Source organism: Petromyzon marinus, chromosome 17 (genome assembly GCF_048934315.1).
Source record: "Petromyzon marinus isolate PM22_M1 ecotype Great Lakes invasive population chromosome 17, UKy_Petmar_22M1.pri1.0, whole genome shotgun sequence".
Taxonomy (NCBI): domain Eukaryota; kingdom Metazoa; phylum Chordata; class Hyperoartia; order Petromyzontiformes; family Petromyzontidae; genus Petromyzon; species Petromyzon marinus.
In genome coordinates this window covers 15,805,413-15,833,200 of record NC_133683.1, presented here as the reverse complement: position 1 = coordinate 15,833,200, position 27,788 = coordinate 15,805,413, and the positions used below count along the sequence as shown (strand labels likewise).

General features: G+C 52.1%; 1 protein-coding gene across 1 annotated transcript; it reads right to left on the bottom strand.

Moving 5' to 3' along the window:
* Positions 1–404: 404 nt before the first annotated feature.
* On the bottom strand, positions 405–27,788 carry LOC116943272 (calpain-8-like). Its single transcript, XM_076067749.1, has 22 exons — positions 27,353–27,788; positions 24,039–24,108; positions 22,133–22,251; positions 21,096–21,229; positions 16,207–16,375; positions 15,176–15,259; positions 14,638–14,723; positions 13,852–13,929; positions 13,458–13,648; positions 12,225–12,445; positions 11,330–11,560; positions 10,678–10,767; positions 10,282–10,400; positions 9,861–9,897; positions 7,697–7,768; positions 6,945–6,990; positions 6,458–6,522; positions 5,094–5,165; positions 4,775–4,853; positions 2,557–2,673; positions 1,565–1,620; positions 405–1,168 (listed from the first exon to the last, which is right to left on the bottom strand). The coding sequence occupies exons 1-22, from the start codon at positions 27,557–27,559 to the stop codon at positions 1,142–1,144; spliced, it is 2,370 nt and encodes a 789-aa protein (XP_075923864.1). The 5' UTR covers positions 27,560–27,788; the 3' UTR covers positions 405–1,141.

The following is a 27,788-nucleotide window of genomic DNA, read 5'->3' as shown; positions in this document are numbered from 1 at the left end:
TCACGCAGATAATGCAACATTGGAATATAAGACTGCGTGTGGTGACTTCCTTTGGGTATTTCGGTAAAGCCACGTAGATACGTTAAAAGAAAATAACAAAAAAAAACTTCGACGCTTCGATCGTAAACGTACGTATTTTTTTGTTATTTTCGATCGAAACGTCGTGGTTTTGTTGTTGTTTTCTTTGAACCTCTCTACGTGACTTTACCGAAAGACCCAAAGAATATGAATTCCTGCAGTCACGAAAGCTTTAAGTCAAGATTTACTGCATAGTCATTACCAAGCAGTATTAACCCATTCTGATAATAGAGGTGGATGCGTTCGATGAAGTGTGATTGTCATGCAAGCTGCGTGCGCGTGACGCCCTCTACTGGGTTAAAACAAAGTTCGACCACAGACTCGGGTTTTAGGAGGTTAAAACGATGTGTTGTTTATTTGGAGAGAGAGACAGAGGGAACTAACACCCAACCTGTACACATCATCATCATCATCGACGTCACCATCCTGATCACAATTACAGAAATATCATTACCACTACCATCACCACCACAATGATAATTACCACCACCAACATCACCATCAAATACTGTAATATCATCACGGCCGTCACGACGACCACCAACATCACCGTCACTGTATTATCGTCAACACCATCACCACAAACCATCAATGCCATGATTAGAACTCACCTCACTGCTACTGTTTGCACCATCACCACCAACACCATTACTGCCATTATAACAAAATACTGTAAATACCATCACCATCGTCTTCACTTAGTACTATTACCATCACCATTGCCATCAAATACCATCATCATGAAGCTCAGCAGGGTGGAGCCTGGATGGGTTGACCAGCACCAGGGCTTGCCAGGTGCTGTAGGTGAGGGTGGATTTCCTCCAGGTTCATCACTTTTCTCCCACATGCAACCATGCTCTCATTAACTATGGAATTCACTGCCAAACATCCCAATGTAGCAGGACCCTTCTGATAAAAAGGTTGGCCCGGGTAAATAAATGGCATGTTAACAATCATCATCATAACACCATCACCACTTCTCTATGAGCCATCCCAGAACCAAGTAGAATTGAGCTGGAGTCATCCGAGGTCACCAGAGGTCAACCAGGGTCACCCGGGTTCATCACAGCCCGATGTACGCAGTCACCCACTGTGTCACCAGGCGGGGACGTCGGGGGGGGGGGGGATACAAGGGGAGAGATTTGAGGAGCAGAGACATCAGAGGATGGGGAGAAGGGATAGTCGGGATAAAATTGGGGGGTGGGGGAGGATGGGAATGGGGCATAAGGGGATGTGGGAGCAGGAACAAGATGATGCGAGAAGAAGGACGAACGTTGGTGGATGGTATGTGGGTTGACGTGCAGATGAATGGGTGGAAGGAGTGATGTGGGGATGCGTGGATGGATGGTGGAAAGTTTAATGGAGTGATATATGCAGCGGTGACGTGTGGATGAAGTGTGCAGAGCGATGGGTGGAGTGGAATGTCGAAGGGGTGACATGAGGGTGGAGCGATGATGACAGGAGAAGACTATCTTCTTGGCCTCACCTCGTCAAACTCGGGAAGTGCCTCCCCCGTTCTCTCCTTCTCCACCTCGTAAACACCTGGGCGGGATGGGGGAGAGGGGGCACAAGTCATGTGACCCAACGCTGATGATGGATTGATGTTTTCATTTCGTTACGGTTGCTGATGGTTGATAGTTGACGAGCGTCCATGGTTATGAAGATCCACGGTGGTGGTGGGTTTTTGACGATGGCCTTGGTCATGGTGCTGTCGATGGTGGCTATAAAAACGATGATGTTGGTGACTCTAAACGATTAGTTGTATGCATCTCATCGTTGTCGCTCACGCAAATTGAATCCCACGATTGATGTGGAACCACAAACGAGCGGTTAAAACAGCAACCAGGCATCGAGCTGGGACTGCCAACAATTGCCCAAGTTCTGTGGTCCTCTATTAAAAAAATGCAGCCAATTAATGAGTGTTAACGCATACTAATAGTAGTGATGATCATGATGATGTTAATAATTATGATATTGATGATTATAACCACGATGTTGTTGATGATGGTCATGATGATGATGCTGATTATGATAATGCTAATGGTGATGTTGATGCTGGCTATCGTGATGTACGTATGTTGCACTTCTTTCGCATCGTACGTAACCAACCGTGCTCATCGTCAGTGCGGGGGAAGGACAATAAACTAAAGACATAAAAACAGTTCTAAAGTAATGAGTTTTCAATGTAGATTTGAAAGTGCACAGCTCCAGTGGCTTCCTATTATTGGAAGGAAGAGCGTTCCAGATGGCCGAAGAAGCGCATCTGAAAGCGCGTAATGCGCTTTTGGTTAGCCAAAAGTCACTGCGCGGATGACCGGAGTTTGCATAATGGCTTTTGCTCCTCGATGATGATAATAACCATAATGGTGATGTCGGTGGTGGCTATTGTGACGACGATGTTGACGATGATAACCATGATGGCGATGTTGACGATGGTGGTGATGATCGATGATTTGCCGGGACGGCGATGGGCCTCACTGAAGAGGTTCTGCAGGCGACACACGCAGCTGACGAAGGCGCTCAGGCTCAGGCTGGAGTCGGCGCTCGCGAAACGCGTCCACGCGCGCTCGTACACGGCCATGCGCAGCTTCACACCTGCGGGGTCACGCCACACACGGCTCAAGGTCAGCACGCGACCTACGATCCCCCACCCCAAAGTTGCTATTTATTGATATTTGCCAGATAATGGAATTTTGATTTTTTATTAAAGCAGGCCCCATAGAAAAAGCTTCACATTTAAGGACTCCCCCCCCCCCCCCCCCCGGGAAATGTCTCAATTTAATTCTGGGTTATTGCCACCCATGCCACTATCGCTTCCTTCCTTCTGCCAGGTCCCACAGCTGTTGTATAGTCGGCACCTGAGATCCAATGTCTGCTCTCATGGTCTCATCACCACCATCACCACCGCCGCCGTCACCATCGTCTGCTCTTAGGTGGTGTGGTGTATCGTGGTGTATTGTGGTGTGCTGTATCGCAGTGTGGTGTGGTGTATCGCAGTGTGGTGTGTCGTGGTGTATTGTGGTGTGCTGTATTGTGGTGTATCGCAGTGTGGTGTGTCGTGGTGTATTGTGGCGTGCTGTATTGTGGTGTATTGTGGTGTGGTGTATCGTAGTGTATTGTGGTGTATTGTGGCGTGCTGTATTGTGTATCGCAGTGTATTGTGGTGTGCTGTATTGTGGTGTATTGTGGTGTATTGTGGTGTGCTGTATTGTGGTGTATCGCAGTGTGGTGTATCGTGGTGTATTGCGGTGTGCTGTATTGTGGTGTATTGTGGTGTATTGTGGTGTATCGTGGTGTATTGTGGTGTATCGCAGTGTGGTGTATTGTGGTGTATCGTGGTGTATTGTGGTGTATCGCAGTGTGGTGTATTGTGGTGTATCGTGGTGTATTGTGGTGTATCGCAGTGTGGTGTATTGTGGTGTATTGTGGTGTGCTGTATTGTGGTGTATCGCAGTGTGGTGTATTGTGGTGTGGTGTATTGTGGTGTATCGCAGTGTGGTGTATCGTGGTGTATTGTGGTGTGCTGTATTGTGGTGTATCGCAGTGTGGTGTATTGTGGTGTATTGTGGTGTGCTGTATTGTGGTGTATCACAGTGTGGTGTATCGTGGTGTATTGTGGTGTGCTGTATTGTGGTGTATTGTGGTGTGGTGTATCGTGGTGTATTGTGGTGTATCGTGGTGTATTGTGGTGTATTGTGGTGTATCGCAGTGTGGTGTATCGTGGTGTATTGTGGTGTGCTGTATTGTGGTGTATCGCAGTGTGGTGTATCGTGGTGTATTGTGGTGTGCTGTATTGTGGTGTATTGTGGTGTGGTGTATCGTGGTGTATTGTGGTGTATTGTGGTGTATCGTGGTGTGGTGTATCGTGGTGTATCGTGGTGTATTGTGGTGTATCGTGGTGTATCGTGGTGTATTGTGGTGTATTGTGGTGTATCGTGGTGTATTGTGGTGTATTGTGGTGTATCGCAGTGTGGTGTATGGTGGTGTATTGTGGTGTGCTGTATTGTGGTGTGCTGTATTGTGGTGTATCGCAGTGTGGTGTATGGTGGTGTATTGTGGTGTGCTGTATTGTGGTGTATCGCAGTGTGGTGTATGGTGGTGTATCGTGGTGTATCGTGGTGTGCTGTATTGTGGTGTGCTGTATTGTGGTGTATCGCAGTGTGCTGTATTGTGGTGTATCGTGGTGTATCGCAGTGTGCTGTATTGTGGTGTGCTGTATTGTGGTGTGCTGTATTGTGCTGTATTGTGGTGTATCGCAGTGTGCTGTATTGTGGTGTATCGTGGTGTATCGTGGTGTGCTGTATTGTGGTGTGCTGTATTGTGGTGTGCTGTATTGTGGTGTGGTGTATTGTGGTGTATTGTGGTGTATCGCAGTGTGGTGTATGGTGGTGTATTGTGGTGTGCTGTATTGTGGTGTGCTGTATTGTGGTGTGCTGTATTGTGGTGTGGTGTATCGTGGTGTATCGTGGTGTGCTGTATTGTGGTGTGCTGTATTGTGGTGTATTGTGGTGTATTGTGGTGTGCTGTATTGTGGTGTATCGTGGTGTATTGTGGTGTGCTGTATTGTGGTGTGCTGTATTGTGGTGTGCTGTATTGTGGTGTGGTGTATCGTGGTGTATTGTGGTGTGCTGTATTGTGGTGTGGTGTATCGTGGTGTATCGCAGTGTGGTGTATCGTGGTGTATCGTGCAGTGTACCACACTGGGCGAGCCCCTGTCCCAGCTCAAAGGTGCTCATGCCGCCCGAACCATCGCGGTCAAACTCTAGGAAGACAGCCTGGGGGGAGGGGGGGGGACGGTGGGGGGTGAGGAGGGAGTGGTGAGTGGTGAACTATAAGTGGTGAGGAGGGAGTGGTGAGGAGGTAGTGAGTGTTGCCTTCGTATATGTGTAAAATATAACGCACACATCAAGGTATTATTTGGAGTGGGGCGGTGGCACAGTGGTTAGTGGCGAGCAGTGATTGTGGGATGGTGAGTGGGGAGTGATGAGCGGTGAGCAGTGAATGGTGAGCGGTACCTGTAATTTCTTCACGACGAGCATGAACCGGTGAGTTTCCTCCAGATTCAACTTCCTCAGAGACTTCTTCTTCTGTGGTGGTGAGCGGTGGTGAGCGCCAGTGTGGTTGTGTTCACGGTTTTGTGTGTATGTGTGGTGAGTGGCGGTAGTGTGTGGTGAGTGCGTTCGTGGTTGTGTGTAGTGTGTGGTGGTTGTATGTGTACAGTGGGGTGGTGAGTTTGGTGGTGGTGAGTGGTTGATTGTAATTGTCAAAGTGAAAACTGGACATAACTGACCGCGACATCGACCCGTGACCTTCACCTTGACCCCGCATTAACAACCCCTGCCACGACCCCCCCCCCTCCCCCCGCAGCTACATATCCACAGAATGTCGGGGTTGGTGGACCACGCAGAGATATCACCGTGAGCTGCGAGACTCCCAACCCCACTGGCAGTACAGCAAGTGGATCCGTGACACCATCTGTGTGGAACTCCGCGTGTTGCCCCCTCGCGCGCACGGTGAGCTTTCTGAGGGAGCCTCTCCGTACCCCTCAGCCCGCACGAATCCAAGCCCGTACTCAAAATCGTCATTGACCCATACGTCCCAATAATTCCCTCTTGCTTTTTTCTTTCTCAGGAACGCCTCACCGAGTCTCAAGACTCTCCTTCGGGAGGGTCCTGCCAAGCTCTTTCTGCAGCAGGGGGCGATGCTGTTGCTGCTGCTGCTGCTATGTGTGTGATCCTCGCTAACGGCACTTGCCCCAACAGTCTGCTAAGGCCATACAGGGTATATTTGCCTTTTAAGATCCAAAATTGAGTGATTTGCTAATAATGTTTCAGCATTGGGGATGTTGGGACAATATCAGTTACGTTGTGTGTGTTTGTTTTATTAGCAACTATGGAAGGAAACCACAGAGCTCAGAAGAAACCCAACGCAGAACAGAGGGCGGCCATAAAAAGTCTAAACAGACCGGTGCCAGAGTCGAGATTTCAACCCATGCCTTCTTGCTGTGAGGCACGAGTGTAACCACTGCGCTGCCACCCCGCCACCCGTGTCCAGGCCTCTATCAATCCACTGCTGGATGAGGGAATCCCCACGCACCACGTCGCGCGATTCGTGGGTGTCGTCAAGCCCCGCCTCACCAGTCTGGCGAGTGCAGGTTGGCCAAGGTAGGGAGCACCAAATTGGGAGCATAGAAGTACAGCACAACAATGGATATTACTGCATTGCTCGCTTGAGCGCGCTGCCGTGATCTCCATTATACGAGTTTAAACAATAATGTTCATAACATTAATCATTAAAAGCAACATCGCCACATTCGAATCTCGACAGTTTGGGGGGGTGGGGGGGGGGGGGTTTGTGGGGGTGGGGGCAGTGAGGATACGCCGGGCTGGAAGGAGACCAGGCTGCGACACGCGTCGATGGAGAGGGCGCTCCGAGCAGGTAACCCTGCAGTGGAGGTGGGGGGGGCAGGGGGCCCAATTTTCTCAGGTCCGCGTTCGACCGCTCTGTGTCCTCCCCCGTGAACCTCGTGTCCACGTGCCCCCCCCCCCCCCCACAAGCCGTGTCCATCTGCCGCTGATGATGCCCCTGGTATCCCTGCGCCCACCCACCCCCTATTCCCCGTGTCTCCTACACCCCGTGCCCCCCACAAACCGGTTCTCATTGCACCCCATGCTCCCCACTCCCCACGCCGCTCACATTCCCATAGCCCCCCAGGCCCGCTATGCCCCATGGACCCCCATAACTCGTGACTTTTGCATGCCATGCTCCCAATATTCCCAATTCGTTCCATGCGTTTCCCCATGCACCACGTGCCCCCCAGTGTGCCGTCATCCCCTCCCCCCACTACCGCTGTGCCCCCCACTTACTTGAGTTAACGAGACGCGTGAACTCAGACAGGGAGATTCGTCCATCCTGTGGGGGGAAGGGAGTGACCCAGAGGCAGCAACAACAACATCAACAACACCAACCATATACACTACAACCATAGAAACCTCCACCACAACATCTCCCCCGTAAAGCTTTCGTGACTGCAGTGATTCATATTCTTGGCTCTTTCGGTAAAGTCACGTTGAAGGGAAACAATAAAATAATAAAATATATAAAAAACAATAAAAATTCTCACGTCGTGAGAATTTTATATTTTTTATTATTTAATTGTTTCCCTTCAACGTGACTTTACCGAAAGAGCTAAGAATATCTCCCCCATAGCTACAGAGCCACCACCTCCTCCTCCAAGACAACCACCACCTCCACAATCACCACAATCACCACCACAACCATCACCAAGACTATCACCACGAGAACCATCTACAATATCATCATGTCCAACTATCACCACCACAACCACCATCTCCTGCACCACCACCATAGCCACCAATAATGTCAACATTACCACTACAAACTCCACCACTACCCCCACTACCACCACTATGATCACCACTACACCTACCATTAGCTGCTTCGTGCATTTACGTCTTAATTTTACGGCTCTTACAGTGTGGAAGTTGTTGTGGTTGTGTTGATGTGTGGTTGTTTGGCAGTGGCTGTGGTGTGGTGGTTGTCTGGTGATGTGGTGGTTGTGTGGTTGTTTGGTAGTGATGGTTGGGGTTGTTGTTACTCTGCCCGCCAGCTTCTGAAACTCGGCATCATCCAGCTCGGGTTCAGTGGGGGCAGGAGCGGCGAACACAATCTAAACAACAACAACATAAACAAAATAAACAACGACAACAAACAACATAAACAAAAAACTATATCAGATAAACAAGAGTAGCCAAATGTCTGCAACTACTTGTGGTCGTGGTTGTTGTTGGTTTCTGTTGTGGTCATGGTCGTGACTGGCGGTGGTTGTTGTGGTGATGACTATGGTTGTGGTTTTGTGGTGGTGGTGGCTGTGATTGTTGTAGTTTAGTGGTGGTTTCTTGTGGTGGTTGTTGGTTGTGGTAATGATAGCGGTGGCTGTGGTGGTGACTATGGTTGTGGTTTTGTGGTGGTGGTGGTGGTGGCTGTGATTGTTGTGGTTTAGTGGTGGCGGCTGTGATTGTTGTGGTTTAGTGGTGGTTGTTGGTTGTGATTATGATAGCAGTGGCTGTAGTGTTGACTATGGTTGTGGTTTAGTGGTGGTTGCTGAGCTGTTGACTATAGTTGTGGTTTAGTCGTGGTGGTGACAATGGTTGTGGTGTAGTGGTGTTGGTGACTATGGTTGTAGTGTAGTGGTGGTGGTGACTATGGTTGTAGTTAGTGGTGGTGACTATGGTTGTGGTTTAGTAGTGGTGTTGGTGACTATGGTTGTAGTGTAGTGGTGATGGTGACTATGGTTGTAGTGTAGTGGTGGTGGTGACTATGGTTGTAGTGTAGTGGTGGTGGTGACTATAGTTGTAGTGTAGTGGTGGTGGTGACTATGGTTGTAGTGTAGTGGTGGTGGTGACTATGGTTGTAGTGTAGTGGTGGTGGCGACTATGGTTGTAGTGTAGTGGTGGTGACTATGGTTGTAGTGTAGTGGTGGTGGTGACTATGGTTGTGGTGTAGTGGTGGTGGTGACTATGGTTGTAGTGTAGTGGTGATGGTGACTATGGTTATAGTGTAGTGGTGACTATGGTTGTAGTGCAGTGGTGGTGGTGACTATGGTTGTAGTGTAGTGGTGGTGGTGACTATGGTTGTAGTGTAGTGGTGGTGGTGACTATGGTTGTAGTGTAGTGGTGGTGGTGACTATGGTTGTAGTGTAGTGGTGGTGGTGACTATGGTTGTAGTGTAGTGGTGGTGGTGACTATGGTTGCAGTGTAGTGTAGTGGTGGTGACTATGGTTGTAGTGCAGTGGTGGTGGTGACTATGGTTGTAGTGTAGTGGTGGTGACTATGGTTGTAGTGTAGTGGTAGTGGTGACTATGGTTGTGGTGTAGTGGTGGTGGTGACTATGGTTGTAGTGCAGTGGTGGTGGTGACTATGGTTTTAGTGTAGTGGTGGTGGTGACTATGGTTGTAGTGTAGTGGTGACTATGGTTGTAGTGCAGTGGTGGTGGTGACTATGGTTGTAGTGTAGTGTAGTGGTGGTGACTATGGTTGTAGTGTAGTGGTAGTGGTGACTATGGTTGTGGTGTAGTGGTGGTGGTGACTATGGTTGTAGTGCAGTGGTGGTGGTGAATATGGTTGCAGTGTAGTGGTGGTGGTGACTATGGTTGTAGTGTAGTGGTGATGGTGACTATGGTTGTAGTGCAGTGGTGGTGGTGACTATGGTTGTAGTGCAGTGGTGGTGGTGACTATGGTTGTAGTGTAGTGGTGGTGGTGACTATGGTTGTAGTGTAGTGGTGGTGACTATGGTTGTGGTGTAGTGGTGGTGGTGACTATTGTTGTAGTGCAGTGGTGGTGGTGACTATGGTTGTAGTGCAGTGGTGGTGGTGACTATGGTTGTAGTGCAGTGGTGGTGGTGACTATGGTTGTAATGTAGTGGTGGTGGTGACTATGGTTGTAGTGCAGTGGTGGTGGTGACTATGGTTGTAGTGTAGTGGTGGTGGTGACTATGGTTGTAGTGGTAGTGGTGACTATGGTTGCAGTGTAGTGTAGTGGTGGTGACTATGGTTGTAGTGCAGTGGTGGTGGTGACTATGGTTGTAGTGTAGTGGTGATGGTGACTAGGGTTGTAGTGTAGTGGTGGTGGTGACTATGGTTGTAGTGTAGTGGTGGTGGTGACTATGGTTGTAGTGTAGTGGTGATGGTGACTATGGTTGCAGTGTAGTGTAGTGGTGGTGACTATGGTTGTGGTGTAGTGGTGGTGGTCCGTCGGCACTCACACTTCCGTTAAACTCGCACTTCAGTGGCTCGGCTTTCCTGAGGGGAGGGGAGGGGTGAGAGTGTGGTGGTGGTGGTGGTGAGGAGGAGGTCAGTGTACCAGGAGCGGTGTCGCAGTGGTTAGCGCACTGCGCGGCGAACCCGGCGACCCGAGTTCCATTCCCGCTCACAATCAGTAACAAACATCTGAACTAGCCCTGGGCCTCCCCTAGGTCGACTCTGCCTTAAACGAGTAAGTACCTGGTGCGATGTGTAAACATCGACACTGGTGGGGTGGCACAGGTGGCGCGGGCGTGGTTCCGGCCACCCACCCCCCTCGTGTGCCATGCCGGCCTTCGTGGGTGCTACTCGCTGACAGCGCTCACCCCAACAGGCTGTCCAAACTGTGAAAGGCTGCGCGCGGGGGGAACTTTTCCTTCGTACCGGGAGCGGTTCTCCTGCTTGGCATAGACGCGCACGAAGAAGTCGCCCTCCACGTCGGGCTCGTAGGTGGAGGGGACGACCACGTAGTCGCCCAGGGGCAGGCGGGCACGCACACTCACCTGCAATACAAGGGGGGGGGGGGTGTCCCAGCCGTCTGGGTGTTCTTCTGTGCCCTGTGTCCCCCGTGTCCCTCGTGTGTCCTGCGTCCCCATGTCCCCGTGTCCTCGTGGTCGACGTGTTCCCATGCGCCCCTGTCCCCACGTCTCCCGTGCCCCCCGTGTCACCTGTCTCCCTGTGTTCCACGTCCCCCATGCCCCCCCTCCCCTCTTGTCCCGCGTCCCCCCTGCCCTTGTGCTGAATGTCCCCCGTGTCCCGCGTGATCCCATGACCTCCGACCTCGCGGGCGTTGGAGAACCCCGGCGTCTCCTCGACGGGCCGCGCCATCACGAAGAACGAGGACGGGAGGGGGTCCTTCTGCTTGTGGAACTACACACAAGGGGGGGGGGGGGCAGGGGTCACGTGGGCGCGCCCCCCCCCCCTCCCCGCCCCGATGCCAGCAATCGCCCCCTGCTCGTAGCCACTGACCCAGAGATGGGACAGAGAGAGTGGCTCCAGACCACAGCCCCCTGATGATCATTATGATGCTGCTGCTGCAAGCAGTGATGATTGTGTGTGTGTGCATCGATGATTACAATTATATTATTTCGCATGATGGCAATACGTTCATGGGCAAAATGCCAATGTCCAGGTCTGGTGGCCAAGACGAAAGGGCTGGAGGAGCTGGAGATGGTCTCGTTTTGCTGTTCCTCCTACATTGGAGGACAGACTGCAGTGGTTTACCATGTGGTCCATAGTTTGGGTTGCATGGCCAAAATCACACGAATGTGCTTTGTTATCAATGCATCTCTGTGGGTCTCCAAGAGTCTCCGTGTGTCTCTATGTGTCTCTGTGCCTCTGTGTTTTATTTGTCTGTATCTCGATATGTCTATATGCATCTCTATGCATATCTATGCATCTCTATGCATCTTTGTGTGTCCGTATGGGTTTAATATGTGGTGTATAGTTTGGTTTGTATGGCCACAATCGCGCTACTGTGGCTTGTCTTTAATTTTGAACGTGTGAAACTGATGTGCAAATCAGCTACTGATGTTCTAATTCGGTTGATGGTGATATAGATTGATGATGCTGCATTTTTTGACGATGCTGATGATGATGATGGCGGTGGTGGTGACGAATGGCCCCAGTACTCGCTGCACCCTGCACACACCTTTTCTGGCACCTGTGCAGACACAGACACAGACAACACTTCAATTAAAACCAGGCCCTCCTCACAGCATCCACACGTCCCTCGTATTGTACCATACTAATTCTGCCACATCGGGTAAAAGTAAATAATTCATTTATTATAATTATTATTACTACTGCTACAGTATTCCGCTTGCATACCCAAGAAAGCCTCACAGAGTCTCAAGACTCCTTGTTCAGGAGGGTCCTGCCAAGTTTTGCAGTAGGGGGGCGATGCTGCTGCTGATGCTGCTGCTGTGTGATCACTGGGTTGACAAAGGTGGCCGAGCGTGGTGCTGGCCACCCTCGCGTGCTATGCCGGCCTGCATAGGTGCCCGCTAACAGCACTTGCCTCAAAAGTATGTAAAGGCTATACGGGGGATCTTTGTCTTTGAGATGACAATTGAGTGATCTACAGGTACATTTTTCAGCATTGGGATGTTTTGGCCAATCCCAGTTACAATTAATGGAAACCCATGCAGAACAATGGGGAGACATGCAAAACGCCACGCAGACAGACGCCCTAATCGGGGATCGAACCCAGGCCCTTCTTGCCGCGAGGCACGAGCGTCACCGCCGCGCTGCACACCGCCTCGCCGTCTCCGACGCGGTCACCGTGACCTTCGCGAGGCCACCGTGACCCCGGCGAGGTCACTCACCGGGTAGACGGCGAATCCGATGTAGAGGAAGTCGGGGGTCCCCTTCCCGTTGGACGCCGGCGGCCCCCCCCTGCGGTTCTTCTGCATGAGGGCCAGGACCACGGTGCAGTGGGTGGCCGCTCCTCCTCGGTGGGCCACCCCTGGCCCTCCTCCTTGGGACCCCCCCTCCTCGTCCCCAGCACGTAGACTCAGGCGGAACTGGGGGTTCGTCCAGAACGAGACTGTGGGGCGCGAGAGGGGTGGGGGGGGGTGCAGGGGGAATGTCAATAGTCCTGAAATATCCCACAGCTATCCTGTACATGTGGATTTGGAAATCCACTGCTGGATGACAGCCTCTAGCACATTGCAGGTTAGGGAATGGGGGGGGCGGTTATTTGGTCATACTTCACCACGACGCTGGTCAGCACGGGTTGGTTAAATGCGGCGAGCATAGACGTGTGGGCATAGAAGCATGGTACAGCAGTATAATTTCTTGCAATTCCCACAACGTTAGTGGGCAGTCGCCCTTCCAAGCACTATCCAGGCTCGACAGCCTGCTGAGCTTCTGAGATCTCGAGAGATGAGGGCGTGTCCTGGGAGAGCGTTTTGTCATTGCTAGCTCATCCGAAACCAGGGCCAAACGATTTCTGACTCATTCTGCGATCATTCCCTCGTGACTCACAAGCCACGGGTAAATGCAGCGCTTCATCTCTCGCCAAGCAGTCTTCCAGGTTGCTGGTAGATGAGAGCACGTGGCACCGAGGCTTGTGGTAGCCACAGCACATAGCGAGAGAGCAAGGTATACTGGATGTGGCGTGCAGTGCGTGGGGATATTTTCTGGGCCACCAACCGACACAAACCCCGGCCCAAATAAAATCCTGGGTAAATAGATTCGCGAATAATTTATAATAATAATAACATGATGTTAATTTGCCATTTGCACCATTCTTAACTCAATTTAGGACTGCACACGGCAGCAATCATGACCCCGCTACTGGCAGACTGATGCCCACTTGCAGGCCAGGTGCTGCGAGTCGCTTTGCGGCGCACAGGGACAGCTGCCACCGGGGGTGCCCCTCGAATGTTTGTGGATGAGATGTGACGTCAGGTGGTATTGAGCTGCTCATGTAGCTAAGTAAGCGCCATCGGAGTGCACAGGTTATTAAGATTATCATCATATAATTATCAGCGAGGGTACTACGTTCATGCATTGTAAGATTTACAAAACATTCCCGGATCATTCCCAGGAGTCACCTTTGTATTTCCTGCAGCCGCCAGCGGAACAGCCGGGGATCCAGCGTCCGTCGTGAGTGGTGAGGACCCACGAGGGTGGCGTTGGGGTTCCCGGGGCCCCCTCGGTCGAGTCGGCCCCCTCCGTCTCCTCGGGGTTGAAGCTGCAGATCTCGATGGTGCTGAAGAAGTTCGTGAATTCCTCCACTGACATCCTGGCCGGAAGACGGCGCCATCGACACGAAAGTGGGTGGGTGGCTCGGTGGGTGGGTGGGTGAGAAAATTGGTAGCTGGGTGGGTGGGGGGTGAGTGAATGGATGAATACGTAAGGGAGTCGGTGGGTAAGTGGATAAGTGGTGGGCGAGGGAGTTATTGAGTGTGTGAGTGATGATGATGATGCCGGTGTTGATGATTTCACCAGAATTCTCCGTCCTCTGACTTCTTGAGCTTGAGTCGCTGTTGCTCCTGTGGCTCCACCGAGTCCCACTCAGTGGCCCTGGTGGTGCACGCCACACATACCACGCCGGTACACCACATGCACCACACACGACAACCGCCGTTCGGTACGAAGTGGTGGTGAGGCCACCACGGCGCTTGTGCCATGCTCGGTGCACTTTGAGGCCACGTGAAGTGTTGAAGGGTCACTGGCAGGAGATCACGGAACAGACCCAGGTGCCATGGGTTAACTGACTGAGATAACTAACAGAACCTCCCTACTGTGCAAACTTTCTGTGTTTTAGCCACCCGTTGCTCTGCTGGTTGTTGTGAGCATCACTTCTCTGCCGGAGGGCGACTGCCTCCAACTGCACAGTGGCGTCCTTCATGAACCTCCTCCACAGAGGCCGATCTTGACACCGCTGGTACCAGCCATCAACAAGTCCACTCCCCAACCCCCCGTACCACATAAGTCCATCTCTTCTCTAGCCCGTGCCATGCCAGGTTAGCCCCCTCTATCCGGTCAAACAGAAATCTGCTTGGGCATGCGGTGGCTGGGCATGCGGACTACATGACCCGGCTAACGCAGCCTTGCCTGCCGGAGGCACTCCCTGATGGTACTGCGTCAGGATCTGTGAGCTCGTCGCACAATCCAGTTTTGTTAAACCCAAGATGGATAGTAGACATTGGGGGGAAGTAGAGGGGAGATGAAAAGATGGACAGATAACGAGAGGGAGGGAGGGAGGGATGGATGGAGGGGGATCAGTACTTGTCGCTCCAGGCCCCCGTATACTCCTGGCGACCCCACGGGTTTCGCAGGCGAACCAGGCGCACGGATCCCCCCTGAGTAGAGACCTGGGGTGGCGGGGAGGTGGGGGAGCATCTTGTTCACACACCACGGAGTGGCTCGGCGTTTCCATGCATCGTGTTTGTGGCGAGTACGGAGTAGGTGTGTTCCGTGTCCCCGTGTCCCCAGTGTCCCCGTGTCTCTGTGTCTCCGAACCGTCTCCATGGCGTGTATAGAGTACGCATGTTCACGTATCTCCATGCCCCCATGTCCACATGGTCCCCGTGTCTTCGTCCCGCGTCCATTGCGAGTACGGAGTACGCGTGTCCACGTACCTCTGTGTCCCCGTGTCGATGTGCCCCCAAGTCCACGTGCCCCCGTGTCCACGTGGTCCCCGTGCCTCCGTACCTTGTCCATGGCGAGTATGGAGTACGCGTGTCCACGTACCTCCGTGTCCCCGTGTCGATGTGCCCCCAAGTCCCCGTGCCCCCGTGTCCACGTGGTCCCCGTGTCTCCGTACCTTGTCCATGGCGAGTATGGAGTACGCGTGTCCCAGCACGAGCCCGCACTCGTTCACGCGACCCACCTCCGCGGGACTCGCTACCTGCGTGGAGACACGACACACGCGTGTGTCACGTGTGTGTGTGCGTGTGCGTGTGGGGAGCGGTGGTGTAGTGGTTAGCGCACTGCGCTACGAACCCGGTGACCCGAGTTAGATTCCCGCTCACGGCCAACACCAGTGACGATTATCTGAGCCGTTTCTGGGCCTCCCCTAGGTCTCTCTCTCTATGCCTCTCTCTTAGATCTCTCATGCTCACGTGTCCTTGGGATTGCACTCTCATGCCTTTGCATTGCACTCTCATGCTCACATGTCCTTAGGATTGTACTCTCGTGCTTTTTGATTGCACTCTCTTTTGCCTCGAGGAGGCTGCTCTTCGATCTTACATTAACATCACGCTAATCTCTCACATTAACATAGCCACTTCCGTGCCCTCTAATTTCTCACATTAACATCATGCTAATCTCTCACATTAACATAGTCACTTCCGTGCCCTCTAATTTATCAAATTAACATCATGTTAATCTCTCACATTAACATAGCCACTTCCGTGCCCTTTAATTTCTCACATTAACATCATGCTAATCTCTCACATTAACATAGCCACTTCCATGCCCTCTAATTTCTCACATTAACATCATGCTAATCTCTCACATTAACATAGCCACTTCCATGCCCTCTAATTTCTCACATTAACATCATGCTAATCTCTCACATTAGCGTAGCCACTCCCGTGCCCTCGTCGAGGAGGCCGCTTTCCTATCTTACAGTTATATGCTAATTTATCACATTAACATAACTAGCCCCGCCCACTTCTTTATGACCCTTGGGCTACACCCATTTCAAACCCTTTAAAAACAGTCTGCCTCAGCAGCAGACCATGCTTTCCCACCTGATGACGGACGCTTGTGTTGCGCCTGAAACGTCGTAATTTATTTTATACCTACGTGACTTTAGTCTCGAAAGCTTCAAATCAAGATTGTACGTATCACCTTAATAAAGCCGGCGAGCAGGGCATTGCCGGCCAGAGCAGAGGTGACGCAGAGCCAGAGTTTGGGGGTCGCAGGGTCGGAGCGGTACGACTCTCCCACGCCGCCCGTGAAGTCCTCCATGGCCTCCAGAATCTTCCCGGCCTTGAGCGCCGCATATGAGCCATTCAGCCTGGCACATAACACACACGGTGATACACACACACACACACGGTGATACACACACACACACACACGGTGATACACACACACACACATGGTGATATACACACACACACACAGGTACGCACACACACACACGGTGATACACACACACACGGTGATACACACACACACACACACGGTGATACACACACACACGGTGATACACACACACACGGTGATACACACACACAGACGGTGATACAAAGACAAAGATCCCCCGTATAGCCTTAACAGCCTGTAGGGGCAAGTGCTGTTAGCGAGCATCTATAAAGGCCGGAACGGCACACGAAGGGGTGTGGGGTCAGCACCACGCCCGACCGCCTTTGTCTCCCTAGTGGCGATGTTTACACACCGCACCAGGTACTCATTTGAGGATGAGTCGACCTAGGGGAGGCCGGGGACAGGTTCAGATAATAGTCACTGGTGTTGGCCGTGAGCGGGAATCGAACCCGGGTATCCAGGTTCATAGCACAGCGCGCTAACCGCTACACTACCGCTCCCCTTACACATACACACACGATGATACACACACACGCAGTGATACACACACACACGCAGTGATACACACACACACACACGGTGATACGTACACACACACGGTGATACACACAAACACGGTGATACACACACACACGGTGATACATACACACACGGTGATACACACACACGCAGTGATACACACACACACGGTGATACATACACACACGATGATACGTACACACAAACACGGTGATACACACAACAACAACAACCGCCATTCACCACTAAGTGGCGGTGACGTCACCACGACGCTTGTGCCAGGCTATGTGCACCCTGAGGCCACGTGAAGTGTCGAACGCCTGCTGGCAGGAGGTCACGGGGCAGACCCAGGTGCCACGGGTCGACTGACTGAGATGACTGAGATGACTGGCTGATGCACCACCTGTGCCCCCTACTGTGCCAACCTGCTGTGCTTTAGCCACCCGGCGCTCCGCTCGTTGTTGTGAGCGTCGCTCCTCCGCCCTCCGTTGTTGTTGGAGGGCGACTGCCTCCAACTGCCCAGTAGCGTCCTGCACGAGCCTCCTCCACAGAGGCCGATCTTGACACCGCTGGTACCAGTCATCGGCAAGTCCACTCAGCTCCACGTCCTCCTGTACCACATCACTCCATCTCTTCTCTAGCCCGTGCCGCGCCCGTTTAGCCCCCTCAATCCGGCCGAACAAAAGCTGTTTCGGCATGCGGTGGCTGGGCATGCGGGCTACATGACCCAGCCATCGCAGCCTTGCCCGCCAGAGGAGCTCACCGATGGGACCCTACCCAGATATTTCAAGGATTTGTGAGCTCCTCAGACAATCCAGTCTGGTTAAACCCAGGATGGATCGTAGGCAGGCCAGCCTAAATGTTTCTAACTGGCGAAGATGTTCCATTAGGGGGGTCCACGTTTCGCAAGCGTAGAGAAGGGAGGGAATGACCGTGGCCGAGAAGACATGAAGCTTAGTGCGGAGCGACAGACCAGGTAGCTTCCACACAGCTGTGTATGTGTGAGTACCCAGCTCTGTGTGTGTGAGTACCCAGCTGTGTGTGAGCATCCAGCTGTGTGTGTGTGAGTACCCAGTTGTGTGTGAGTACCCAGCTGTGTGAGTACCCAGCTGTGTGTGTGTGAGTACCCAGCTGTGTGTGTGTGTGAGTACCCAGTTGTGTGTGTGTGAGTACCCAGTTGTGTGTGTGTGAGTACCCAGTTGTGTGTGTGTGAGTACCCAGCTGTGTGTGTGTATAACTAGCTGCGTGTGTGTAACTAGCTGTGTGTGTGTGTATAACTAGCTGTGTGTGTGTGTAACAAGCTGTGTGTGTGTATAACTAGCTGTGTGTGTGTAACTAGCTGTGTGTGTATAACTAGCTGTGTGTGTGTGTAACTAGCTGTGTGTGTGTAACTAGCTGTGTGTGTAGAACTAGCTGTGTGTGTGTAACTAGCTGTGTGTGTGTAACTAGCTGTGTGTGTGTGTAACTTGCTGTGTGTGTGTAACTAGCTGTGTGTGTGTGTAACTTGCTGTGTGTGTGTGTGTGTAACTAGCTGTGTGTGTATAACTAGCTGTGTGTGTGTAACTAGCTGTGTGTGTGTGTAACTAGCTGTGTGTGTATAACTAGCTGTGTGTGTGTAACTAGCTGTGTGTGTGTAACTAGCTGTGTGTGTGTAACTTGCTGTGTGTGTGTGTGTGTAACTAGCTGTGTGTGTATAACTAGCTGTGTGTGTGTATAACTAGCTGTGTGTGTGTGTAACTAGCTGTGTGTGTATAACTAGCTGTGTGTGTGTATAACTAGCTGTGTGTGTGTAACTAGCTGTGTGTGTGTGTAACTAGCTGTGCGTGTATAACTAGCCGTGTGTGTGTAACTAGCTGTGTGTGTGTAACTTGCTGTGTGTGTGTGTGTAACTAGCTGTGTGTGTGTAACTAGCTGTGTGTGTGTGTGTGTAGCTAGCTGTGTGAGTGTGTGTGTAACTAGCTGTGTGTGTGTAACTAGCTGTGTGTGTGTAACTAGCTGTGTGTGTAACTAGCTGTGTGTGTGTATATAACTAGTTGTGTGTGTGTAACTAGCTGTGTGTGTGTAACTAGCTGTGTGTGTGTGTAACTAGCTGTGTGTGTGTAACTAGCTGTGTGTGTGTAACTAGCTGTGTGAGTATAACTTGCTGTGTGTGTGTGTATATAACTAGCTGTGTGTGTGTGTGTAACTAGCTGTGTGTGTGTAACTAGCTGTGTGTGTGTGTAACTAGCTGTGTGTGTGTGTAACTAGCTGTGTGTATGTGTGTAACTTGATGTGTGTGTGTGTAACTAGCTGTGTGTGTGTGTATATAACTAGCTGTGTGTGTGTATAACTATCTGTGTGTGTGTGTAACTTGCTGTGTGTGTGTGTAACTAGCTGTGTGTGTGTGTAACTAGCTGTGTGTGTGTGTGTAACTAGCTGTGTGTGTGTGTGTAACTAGCTGTGTGTGTGTGTGTGTAACTAGCTGTGTGTGTGTGTAACTTGCTGTGTGTGTGTGTAACTAGCTGTGTGTGTGTAACTTGCTGTGTGTGTGTGTAACTAGCTGTGTGTGTATAACTAGCTGTGTGTGTGTAACTAGCTGTGTGTGTGTGTGCAACTAGCTGTGTGTGTAGCTAGCTGTGTGTGTGTGTGTAACTAGCTGTGTGTGTGTGTAACTAGCTGTGTGTGTGTGTATAACTAGCTGTGTGTATGTGTGTAACTTGATGTGTGTGTGTGTAACTAGCTGTGTGTGTGTGTATATAACTAGCTGTGTGTGTGTATAACTATCTGTGTGTGTGTGTGTAACTTGCTGTGTGTGTGTGTAACTAGCTGTGTGTGTGTGTAACTAGCTGTGTGTGTGTGTAACTAGCTGTGTGTGTGTGTGTGTAACTAGCTGTGTGTGTGTGTGTGTAACTAGCTGTGTGTGTGTGTAACTTGCTGTGTGTGTGTGTAACTAGCTGTGTGTGTGTAACTTGCTGTGTGTGTGTGTAACTAGCTGTGTGTGTATAACTAGCTGTGTGTGTGTAACTAGCTGTGTGTGTGTGTGCAACTAGCTGTGTGTGTAGCTAGCTGTGTGTGTGTGTGTAACTAGCTGTGTGTGTGTGTAACTAGCTGTGTGTGTGTGTAACTAGCTGTGTGTGTGTGTAACTAGCTGTGTGTGTGTGTAACTAGCTGTATGTGTGTGTAACTAGCTGTGTGTGTAACTAGCTGTGTGTGTGTAACTAGCTGTGTGTGTGTAACTAGCTGTGTGTGTGTGTAACTAGCTGTGTGTGTGTGTAACTTGCTGTGTGTGTGTGTAACTAGCTGTGTGTGTGTGTAACTAGCTGTGTGTGTGTGTAACTAGCTGTGTGAGTATAACTAGCTGTGTGTGTGTAACTAGCTGTGTGTGTGTGTAACTAGCTGTGTGTGTGTGTAACTAGCTGTGTGTGTAACTAGCTGTGTGTGTGTGTAACTAGCTGTGTGTGTGTAACTATCTGTGTGTGTGTGTAACTAGCTGTGTGTGTGTGTAACTAGCTGTGTGTGTGTGTAACTAGCTGTGTGTGTGTGTAACTAGCTGTGTGTGTGTGTAACTTGCTGTGTGTGTGTGTAACTAGCTGTGTGTGTGTGTGTGTAACTAGCTGTGTGTGTGTGTAACTAGTGTGTGTGTTTTGATTTAAAGCTTTCGTGACTGCAGTAATTCATATTCTTAGTTATTTTGTTGTTTCTCTTCAACGTGACTTTACCGAAAAAACTAAGAATATAGTGTGTGTGTGTGTGTAACTTGCTGTGTGTGTGTGTGTGTAACTAGCTGTGTGTGTGTGTAACTTGCTGTGTGTGTGTAACTAGCTGTGTGTGTGTAACTAGCTGTGTGTGTGTAACTAGCTGTGTGTGTGTGTAACTAGCTGTGTGTGTGTGTAACTAGCTGTGTGTGTGTGTAACTAGCTGTGTGTGTGTGTAACTAGCTGTGTGTGTGTGTAACTTGCTGTGTGTGTGTGTAACTAGCTGTGTGTGTGTGTAACTAGCTGTGTGTGTGTGTAACTAGCTGTGTGTGTGTGTGTAACTAGCTGTGTGTGTGTGTAACTAGCTGTGTGTGTGTGTAACTAGCTGTGTGTGTGTAACTATCTGTGTGTGTAACTAGCTGTGTGTGTGTGTAACTAGCTGTGTGTGTGTGTAACTAGCTGTGTGTGTGTGTAACTAGCTGTGTGAGTACCCACTTGGCGTAGGCCTTCTCCAGCAGTGCGCTCCAGAACTCGCTGCGTGTGCTGGAGCGCGTGTACACGAGGCGCTTGCCCCGCGACGGGAGGCGATCATCCACCACCACCTCCAGCCAGCGACCATACTGCCAGAACTGGGGGGGGGGGGGGGGGGGCACAGGGGGACACGGGAGGCACGGGGGCGGGGGGGTACACACAGAAATGCGCCCGAGTCGGGGAGGGATCGAACCAAGGTTTATCTTGATATGAGGCACAAGCATTACCACTACGCCACCACCCTCCCCACCCATTTAATCAAATTGATAATTATCGGTAATCAGTTTTATTCTTGCATACGGCGTGGACACGTTCATGAGCTAAACGGCAACGTCGAGGTCTGCTGGCCACGACGAGAGGGCTTCAGCAGAGAGTCCGTGTCGTGTTTGGTGTTCCTCCTCCTCCTCGTTGAAGGAGCGCAGTGACTCTGGTGGTTTACTCAATGACCCATAGGGGCAGTGCTGAGCGTGACACGATGCTCGGCTCTGATTGGCTTAGAATGCACGCGGTGTGCCTCTCGAGGCGTTCGGGTCACCGGAAGATCCGAGGACGTCTTTCTCGGCGACGGTAATTGTGTGTTGGGAGAGAGAGAGGGCCGAGCTTGGCTGGAGGGAAGGGCCAGGGTGGGAGGACCACGTGGACTCAGTGCAGGTGTTGGTGCTGGCGGCAGAGATCGTGCTGGAATTGCACGTGGCAATGATTGTGCATCGCGAACGTTACGTGAGAGAGAGAGAGAGCAGTGATTGAGTTGCTGTACATGAGTCCCCCTTGCAACAAGCCGTGCTGCCTACTCTGTCGTCACTCTCGTTACCGGTGAACGAACCCCCGAAAGTAAGCTGGCGCAACACCAGTCTGGAAGTCCCTTCCAAGCAAATTGCTTTGCTCATCGAGAGCTCTGCACCGATCGCCGACCGGGGCGACACTACCACGGCCTCACGCGGCGTGGGCTGTGTCCTCCAATTGTTCGCGTGCCGGTGCCCCGGGATGGCGAAGCCGCTCACCCTGAAGCGGAAGATGCCGCAGTAGCCCGTGCCGAAGTCCTGTCCCGTGGGCACCACCTGCTCGAAGAGGGCAGGCTCCAGCGTGAGGGACGACATGGCGGCCAGGAGCCAGCAGTCCCCTGCGGGGGGAGGGTTGGGGTGGAGGTGGTGAGGGGAAGTGAGGTGGGTGAGGGGTATGGTGGAGACGGGGCCGGGGGGAGTGAGGGAACCGGGTGGGGTGAAGGGGTATGGGGAACGGGACGGGGTGGGGGTCGTTGGGGGGTGAGGGAACGAGGTGAGGTGAAGAGGGATGCGGGGAGACGGGGGGAAGGTAAGGGGAAGTTAAGTAGTGAGGTGAGGGGTGCAAGGTTCGGTGAGGAGAACCGGTGGTGAAGCGAGAGAGGAGGGTAGGTGGTGAGGGTTACCTGGCAGGGAGGTGGTGAGGGTTTTGGCTGAGGGGGTATGAAGGTGGTGAAGGGTACTGGGGGAGTGGTGAAGGTGCGGGGTGAGGGAGAAGTTAGAGTCACTGGGAGATTGACAGGTGAGGGTCACTGGGAGAAGGACAGGTGAGGGTCACTGGGAGAAGGACAGGTGAAGGTCACTGGGAGAAGGACAGGTGAGGGTCACTGGGAGAAGGACAGGTGAAGGTCACTGGGAGTAGGACAGGTGAGGGTCACTGTGAGGACAGGTGAAGGTCACTGTGAGAAGGACAGGTGAGGGTTACTGGGAGATTGACCGGTGAGGGTCACTGGGAGAAGGACAGGTGAGGGTCACTGTGAGAAGGACAGGTGAGGGTTACTGGGAGAAGGACAGGTGAAGGTCACTGTGAGAAGGACAGGTGAGGGTCACTGGGAGAAGGACAGGTGAAGGTCACTGTGAGAAGGACAGGTGAGGGTTACTGGGAGATTGACCGGTGAGGGTCACTGGGAGAAGGACAGGTGAGGGTCACTGTGAGAAGGACAGGTGAAGGTCACTGTGAGAAGGACAGGTGAGGGTCACTGTGAGGACAGGTGAGGGTCACTGGGAGAAGGACAGGTGAGGGTCACTGGGAGATTGACAGGTGAAGGTCACTGTGAGAAGGACAGGTGAGGGTCACTGGGAGAAGGACAGGTGAGGGTCACTGGGAGAAGGACAGGTGAGGGTCACTGGGAGATTGACAGGTGAAGGTCACTGTGAGAAGGACAGGTGAGGGTCACTGGGAGAAGGACAGGTGAGGGTCACTGGGAGAAGGACAGGTGAAGGTCACTGTGAGAAGGACAGGTGAGTGTCACTGGGAGAAGGACAGGTGAAGGTCACTGTGAGAAGGACAGGTGAAGGTCACTGGGAGAAGGACAGGTGAAGGTCACTGTGAGAAGGACAGGTGAGGGTCACTGGGAGAAGGACAGGTGAAGGTCACTGGGAGAAGGACAGGTGAGGGTCACTGGGAGAAGGACAGGTGAGGGTCACTGTGAGAAGGACAGGTGAGGGTCACTGGGAGAAGGACAGGTGAGGGTCACTGGGAGAAGGACAGGTGAGGGTTACTGGGAGATTGACCGGTGAGGGTCACTGGGAGAAGGACAGGTGAGGGTCACTGGGAGAAGGACAGGTGAGGGTCACTGGGAGGACAGGTGAAGGTCACTGTGAGAAGGACAGGTGAGGGTCACTGGGAGAAGGACAGGTGAGGGTCACTTGGAGAAGGACAGGTGAGGGTTACTGGGAGATTGACCGGTGAGGGTCACTGTGAGAAGAGTGGTGGGTGGTTCAAGGTGAGGAGGTTGGTGAGGTGGTGAGAGTTAAATGGGGAGGAGGGGGTTGGGTATTTAGGTGAGGAGGTCGTGATGATGAATGGGTGAGTAATGGTGAGGCGGTGAGCGTACGTGATATATGAGAGGTGGTGAGGGGTGCATGATGAGCCGGTGGTGAGCGGCGGGTGGTGAGCTCCTCTCACCGAGATCTCCCTGACATATGTCTGTTGTTGAAGCTCCTTCCAGAAGGAAGAACGGCTTTGGGCAAATTTCCTACGGGGGAGAGAGAGAGAGTAGGGGCGAGTGGGGTAAGCGTAGGGCGTGAACGATGGCTTGGGGGGGTGAGTGAGTGAGTGAATGTGGTCTTAGCTACAATGTGGCGGCAGGGTGGCGCAAGTGGCAACACTTGAGCCAGTGACTGGAGTAAGTTGTTTTACACGTCGGCTCTCGCGACCAATATGATCCAGAATCGAGGTTGTTTTGACCCGGGGTAGAACCGTCAGTGCTGGCTCGTCAATCACTCTGACCGCTGCTTTTTACTGTGAATTCTATCCAGATGTGACAGCAGCAGAATCCCAGCTCGGCGTAAACGTGTGATTTGTAAACGGATCTGCATTGCGGGAAGGGGGTGGGGTGGAGGGGGTCCGTATCAGGGGTCTTCATTGGGGGTTGGTTTTAATGGTTTGTACTCAGCGTCGGTATTGGGGGGTCTGCAGTAGGTGTCAGTATTTGGAGCCCAGTATTAGGGGGCCAGTATTGTAGTCGGGGTCAGTATTCGGGGTCCGGATATCAGGACGGGTTTACGAGGATGTTTTCGATTTTCGTAAACTCGAGGCAGATGCGCGCGCGCGTGTGTGGATAGGGATTGGTCTGTTTTCTGTTTTTTTTGTGTGGAATTCGGAAACACATCCCTCATACGAAGAAGACACAGACCACGTGTGTCTACGCACACCTACACGTGACCATAAATAAACTCTGCAGCGCACACACGCACCCAGCCACGTATGCTTCAAGTGTCTGATAATTGCTCTGCGTGACTCAATCGAGACGGATTTAGTTACAAAAAATAAACAGTACAACTCCACAGAGCAACAACAAAGACAACACTCGCCTCCCACCGCTCATGACGGTAAACATCGCCACTCGGGGTTGTTTTCTTGTTTAACCAGCATTGAGAACGCAAGAGACCGGGATGAGTCGCATTTGCAAGGGGTCACCAAACTGACGCGAACACAGTACGACATGGTACAGGAATTAGGGCAAGAGAAATCGGCGCAAAAGCAACATTGCTGCATGAGAACTCCATAGCTGACAACCCCTGATCAGTGCCCTACTTCATTACAAAGCAATTCAGACCTTATTGGTCACCCCGTGCCCCTTATAAATCTCAACGTTCATCCTACAAAGTCTCATCACAAGGGAGAAACACAAACAAATAGACACATATTCTTTAGTTCTTTCGGGAAAGTCACGTAGATAGAAAAATTAGAATAAAAATAAAGTGAATAAAAATAAAACCAGTACACTCACTCCGATTAAGAGCCAGGCTACAGTCTACATTAGTGTAATTTTATTTCTAATTATTTTATCCAATTTCTTTTTGTTATTTGTTATTTTTTTCTATCTACGTGACTTTACAGAAAGAACCAAAGAATATTAATTTCTGCATTCGCAAAAGTTTTAAGTCAAAATCAAATAGACGCACTTTTTTTATTTGCCCGCATCGAAACGGCTGTACGCCGTATGGACCTCAAAACTCAATATCGCTGTGCAAGAAATCGGGGTAAACCGTCTGGGTTGACAATTATGGAACTCAAATATATTGCACTAACATACTCCCTCACCAAACACTCACCAAACACTCACCATTCACTACTTACCAATCACGTCTCGCCAAAACCATCCCACACACACACACGACTACGTCGCTTTTGAACCCCCATGTAACTCGCATCGTACACCCGCCCTCCCACTGCCACGCCACGCGCACACCACACCCTCACGCACGAAACACAAACGCCCTCTTACTGTCAAATTCACAGTTCATCTCGTGTAGGCTACATGGGCACATTCTGTTCGCGAGCACCTATTAAGGTCGGCAACGGCGCACGAGGGTGCGGTTTGGCCAACTCAGACGTCTTTGTCTCCCCAGTGCGGACGTGTACACACTGCACCAGGAACTCCTCGTTTAAGGCTGAGTGGTCCTAGGGGAGCCCCGAGGACCGGATCAGTAATACGCCACTGATGTTAGCCGTGAGCGGTAATCACACACACACACACCTCTCTCACACCCCACACACACACCCCTCTCACACCACACACACACACCCTCTCACACCACACACACACACACCCCTCTCTCTCACACCCCACACACACCGCCCTCTCTCTCACACCCCACACACGCACCCCTCTCTCTCACACCCCACACAGACACCCCTCTCACACCACACACACCTCTCTCACACCACACACACACACCCTTCTCACACCCCACACACACACACACCCCTCTCTCTCACACCCCACACACACCGCCCTCTCTCTCACACCCCCCACACACACACCTCTTACACCCCACACACACACACACCTCTCTCTCACACCCCACACACACCGCCCTCTCTCTTACACCCCACACATACACCCCTCTCACACCCCACACACACACCCCTCTCTCACACCCCACACACACACCCCTCTCTCACACCCCACACACACACACCCCTCTCACACCCCCACACACACCCCTCTCTCACACCCCCCCACACACACACCCCTCTCACACCCCACACACACACACCTCTCACACCCCCACACACACCCCTCTCACACCACACACACACCCCTCTCTCACACCGCACACACACCCCTCTCTCACACCCCACACACACACACCCCTCTCACACCCCACACACACACCCCTCTCTCACACCCCACACACACCCCTCTCTCACACCCCACACACCCACACCCCTCTCACACCCCACACACACACCCCGCTCTCACACCCCCCATACACACACCCCTCTAACACACCCACACACACCCCTCTCTCACACCCCACACACACCCCTCTCTCACATCCCACACACACACACCCCTCTCACACCCCACACACACACCCCTCTCTCACACCCCACACACACCCCTCTCACACCACACACACACACCTCTCACACCCCCCACACACACACCCCTCTCACACCACACACTGGCATCACACACACAGTCACACCCACGTACCGCCACATGAAACGCGCACCACTCACAACCAATCACTCACACCCCACACGCACACACCACAAAACAAAGATCCCCCCCCTCCCCACCGTATAGACTTCCAACAAGCTGTAGGGGCAAGTGCTGTCAGCGAGCACCTATGAAGGCCGGCAAGGCACGCGTGACACACACCACAGACGCACCCCAAATTCACACGCACACCACCATGAACTTCATCCACCGACTCCGCCCGGGTCTGGAATCAAACCCACAAACCCCGACCTCTACCACTCACCCGGGGCCGCAGCCACTCGAGAGGAAGCGCCTTTTCTGAAGCCGCGGTGGTCTCTGCCGGGGGTCCCAGGGCTTTGGGCTCCGCGGGGAAGAGGGGGTCACAGAAGAGGGTTCTCTCTTTCTGGCACTGCGCCCGGAGGGACCCCCAGTCTTGGCCCAGGTGCGGCTCGGGATCTTGTGCCGAGCCGCGTGTTGAGTTCGCCTGCATTGCAAACAGCGCTGATTCTCACACGCGCAGCTGGGAGAGGGGGAGAGAAGAAAGCGGTAGAGCACCTGGCAGGGCGAGAGCACAGCACGGCAGCGCAAACGGACTTTGAAGAGTTGGAGAGCAGTAGGAAGAGGAGGAGCGTGAATAGGAATGTGGAATGGGGTTGGGTCCCTATGTCCCTGAGGCTACAACTCTGTAATGAGCGCCCGTTCCAACCAGCCCCTCCTTT

Coding starts and splice junctions, on each gene's coding strand:
- LOC116943272 (XM_076067749.1), bottom strand. CDS start 27,559: ATGCAGGCGAACTCAACACGCGGCTCGGCACAAGATCCCGAGCCGCAC. Junction 4,854..5,093: donor TCGTCGTGAAGAAATTACAG/GTACCGCTCACC, acceptor CCCTCCCCCCAG/GCTGTCTTCCTAGAGTTTGA. Junction 1,169..1,564: donor CACTTCCCGAGTTTGACGAG/GTGAGGCCAAGA, acceptor CTGGTGACACAG/TGGGTGACTGCGTACATCGG.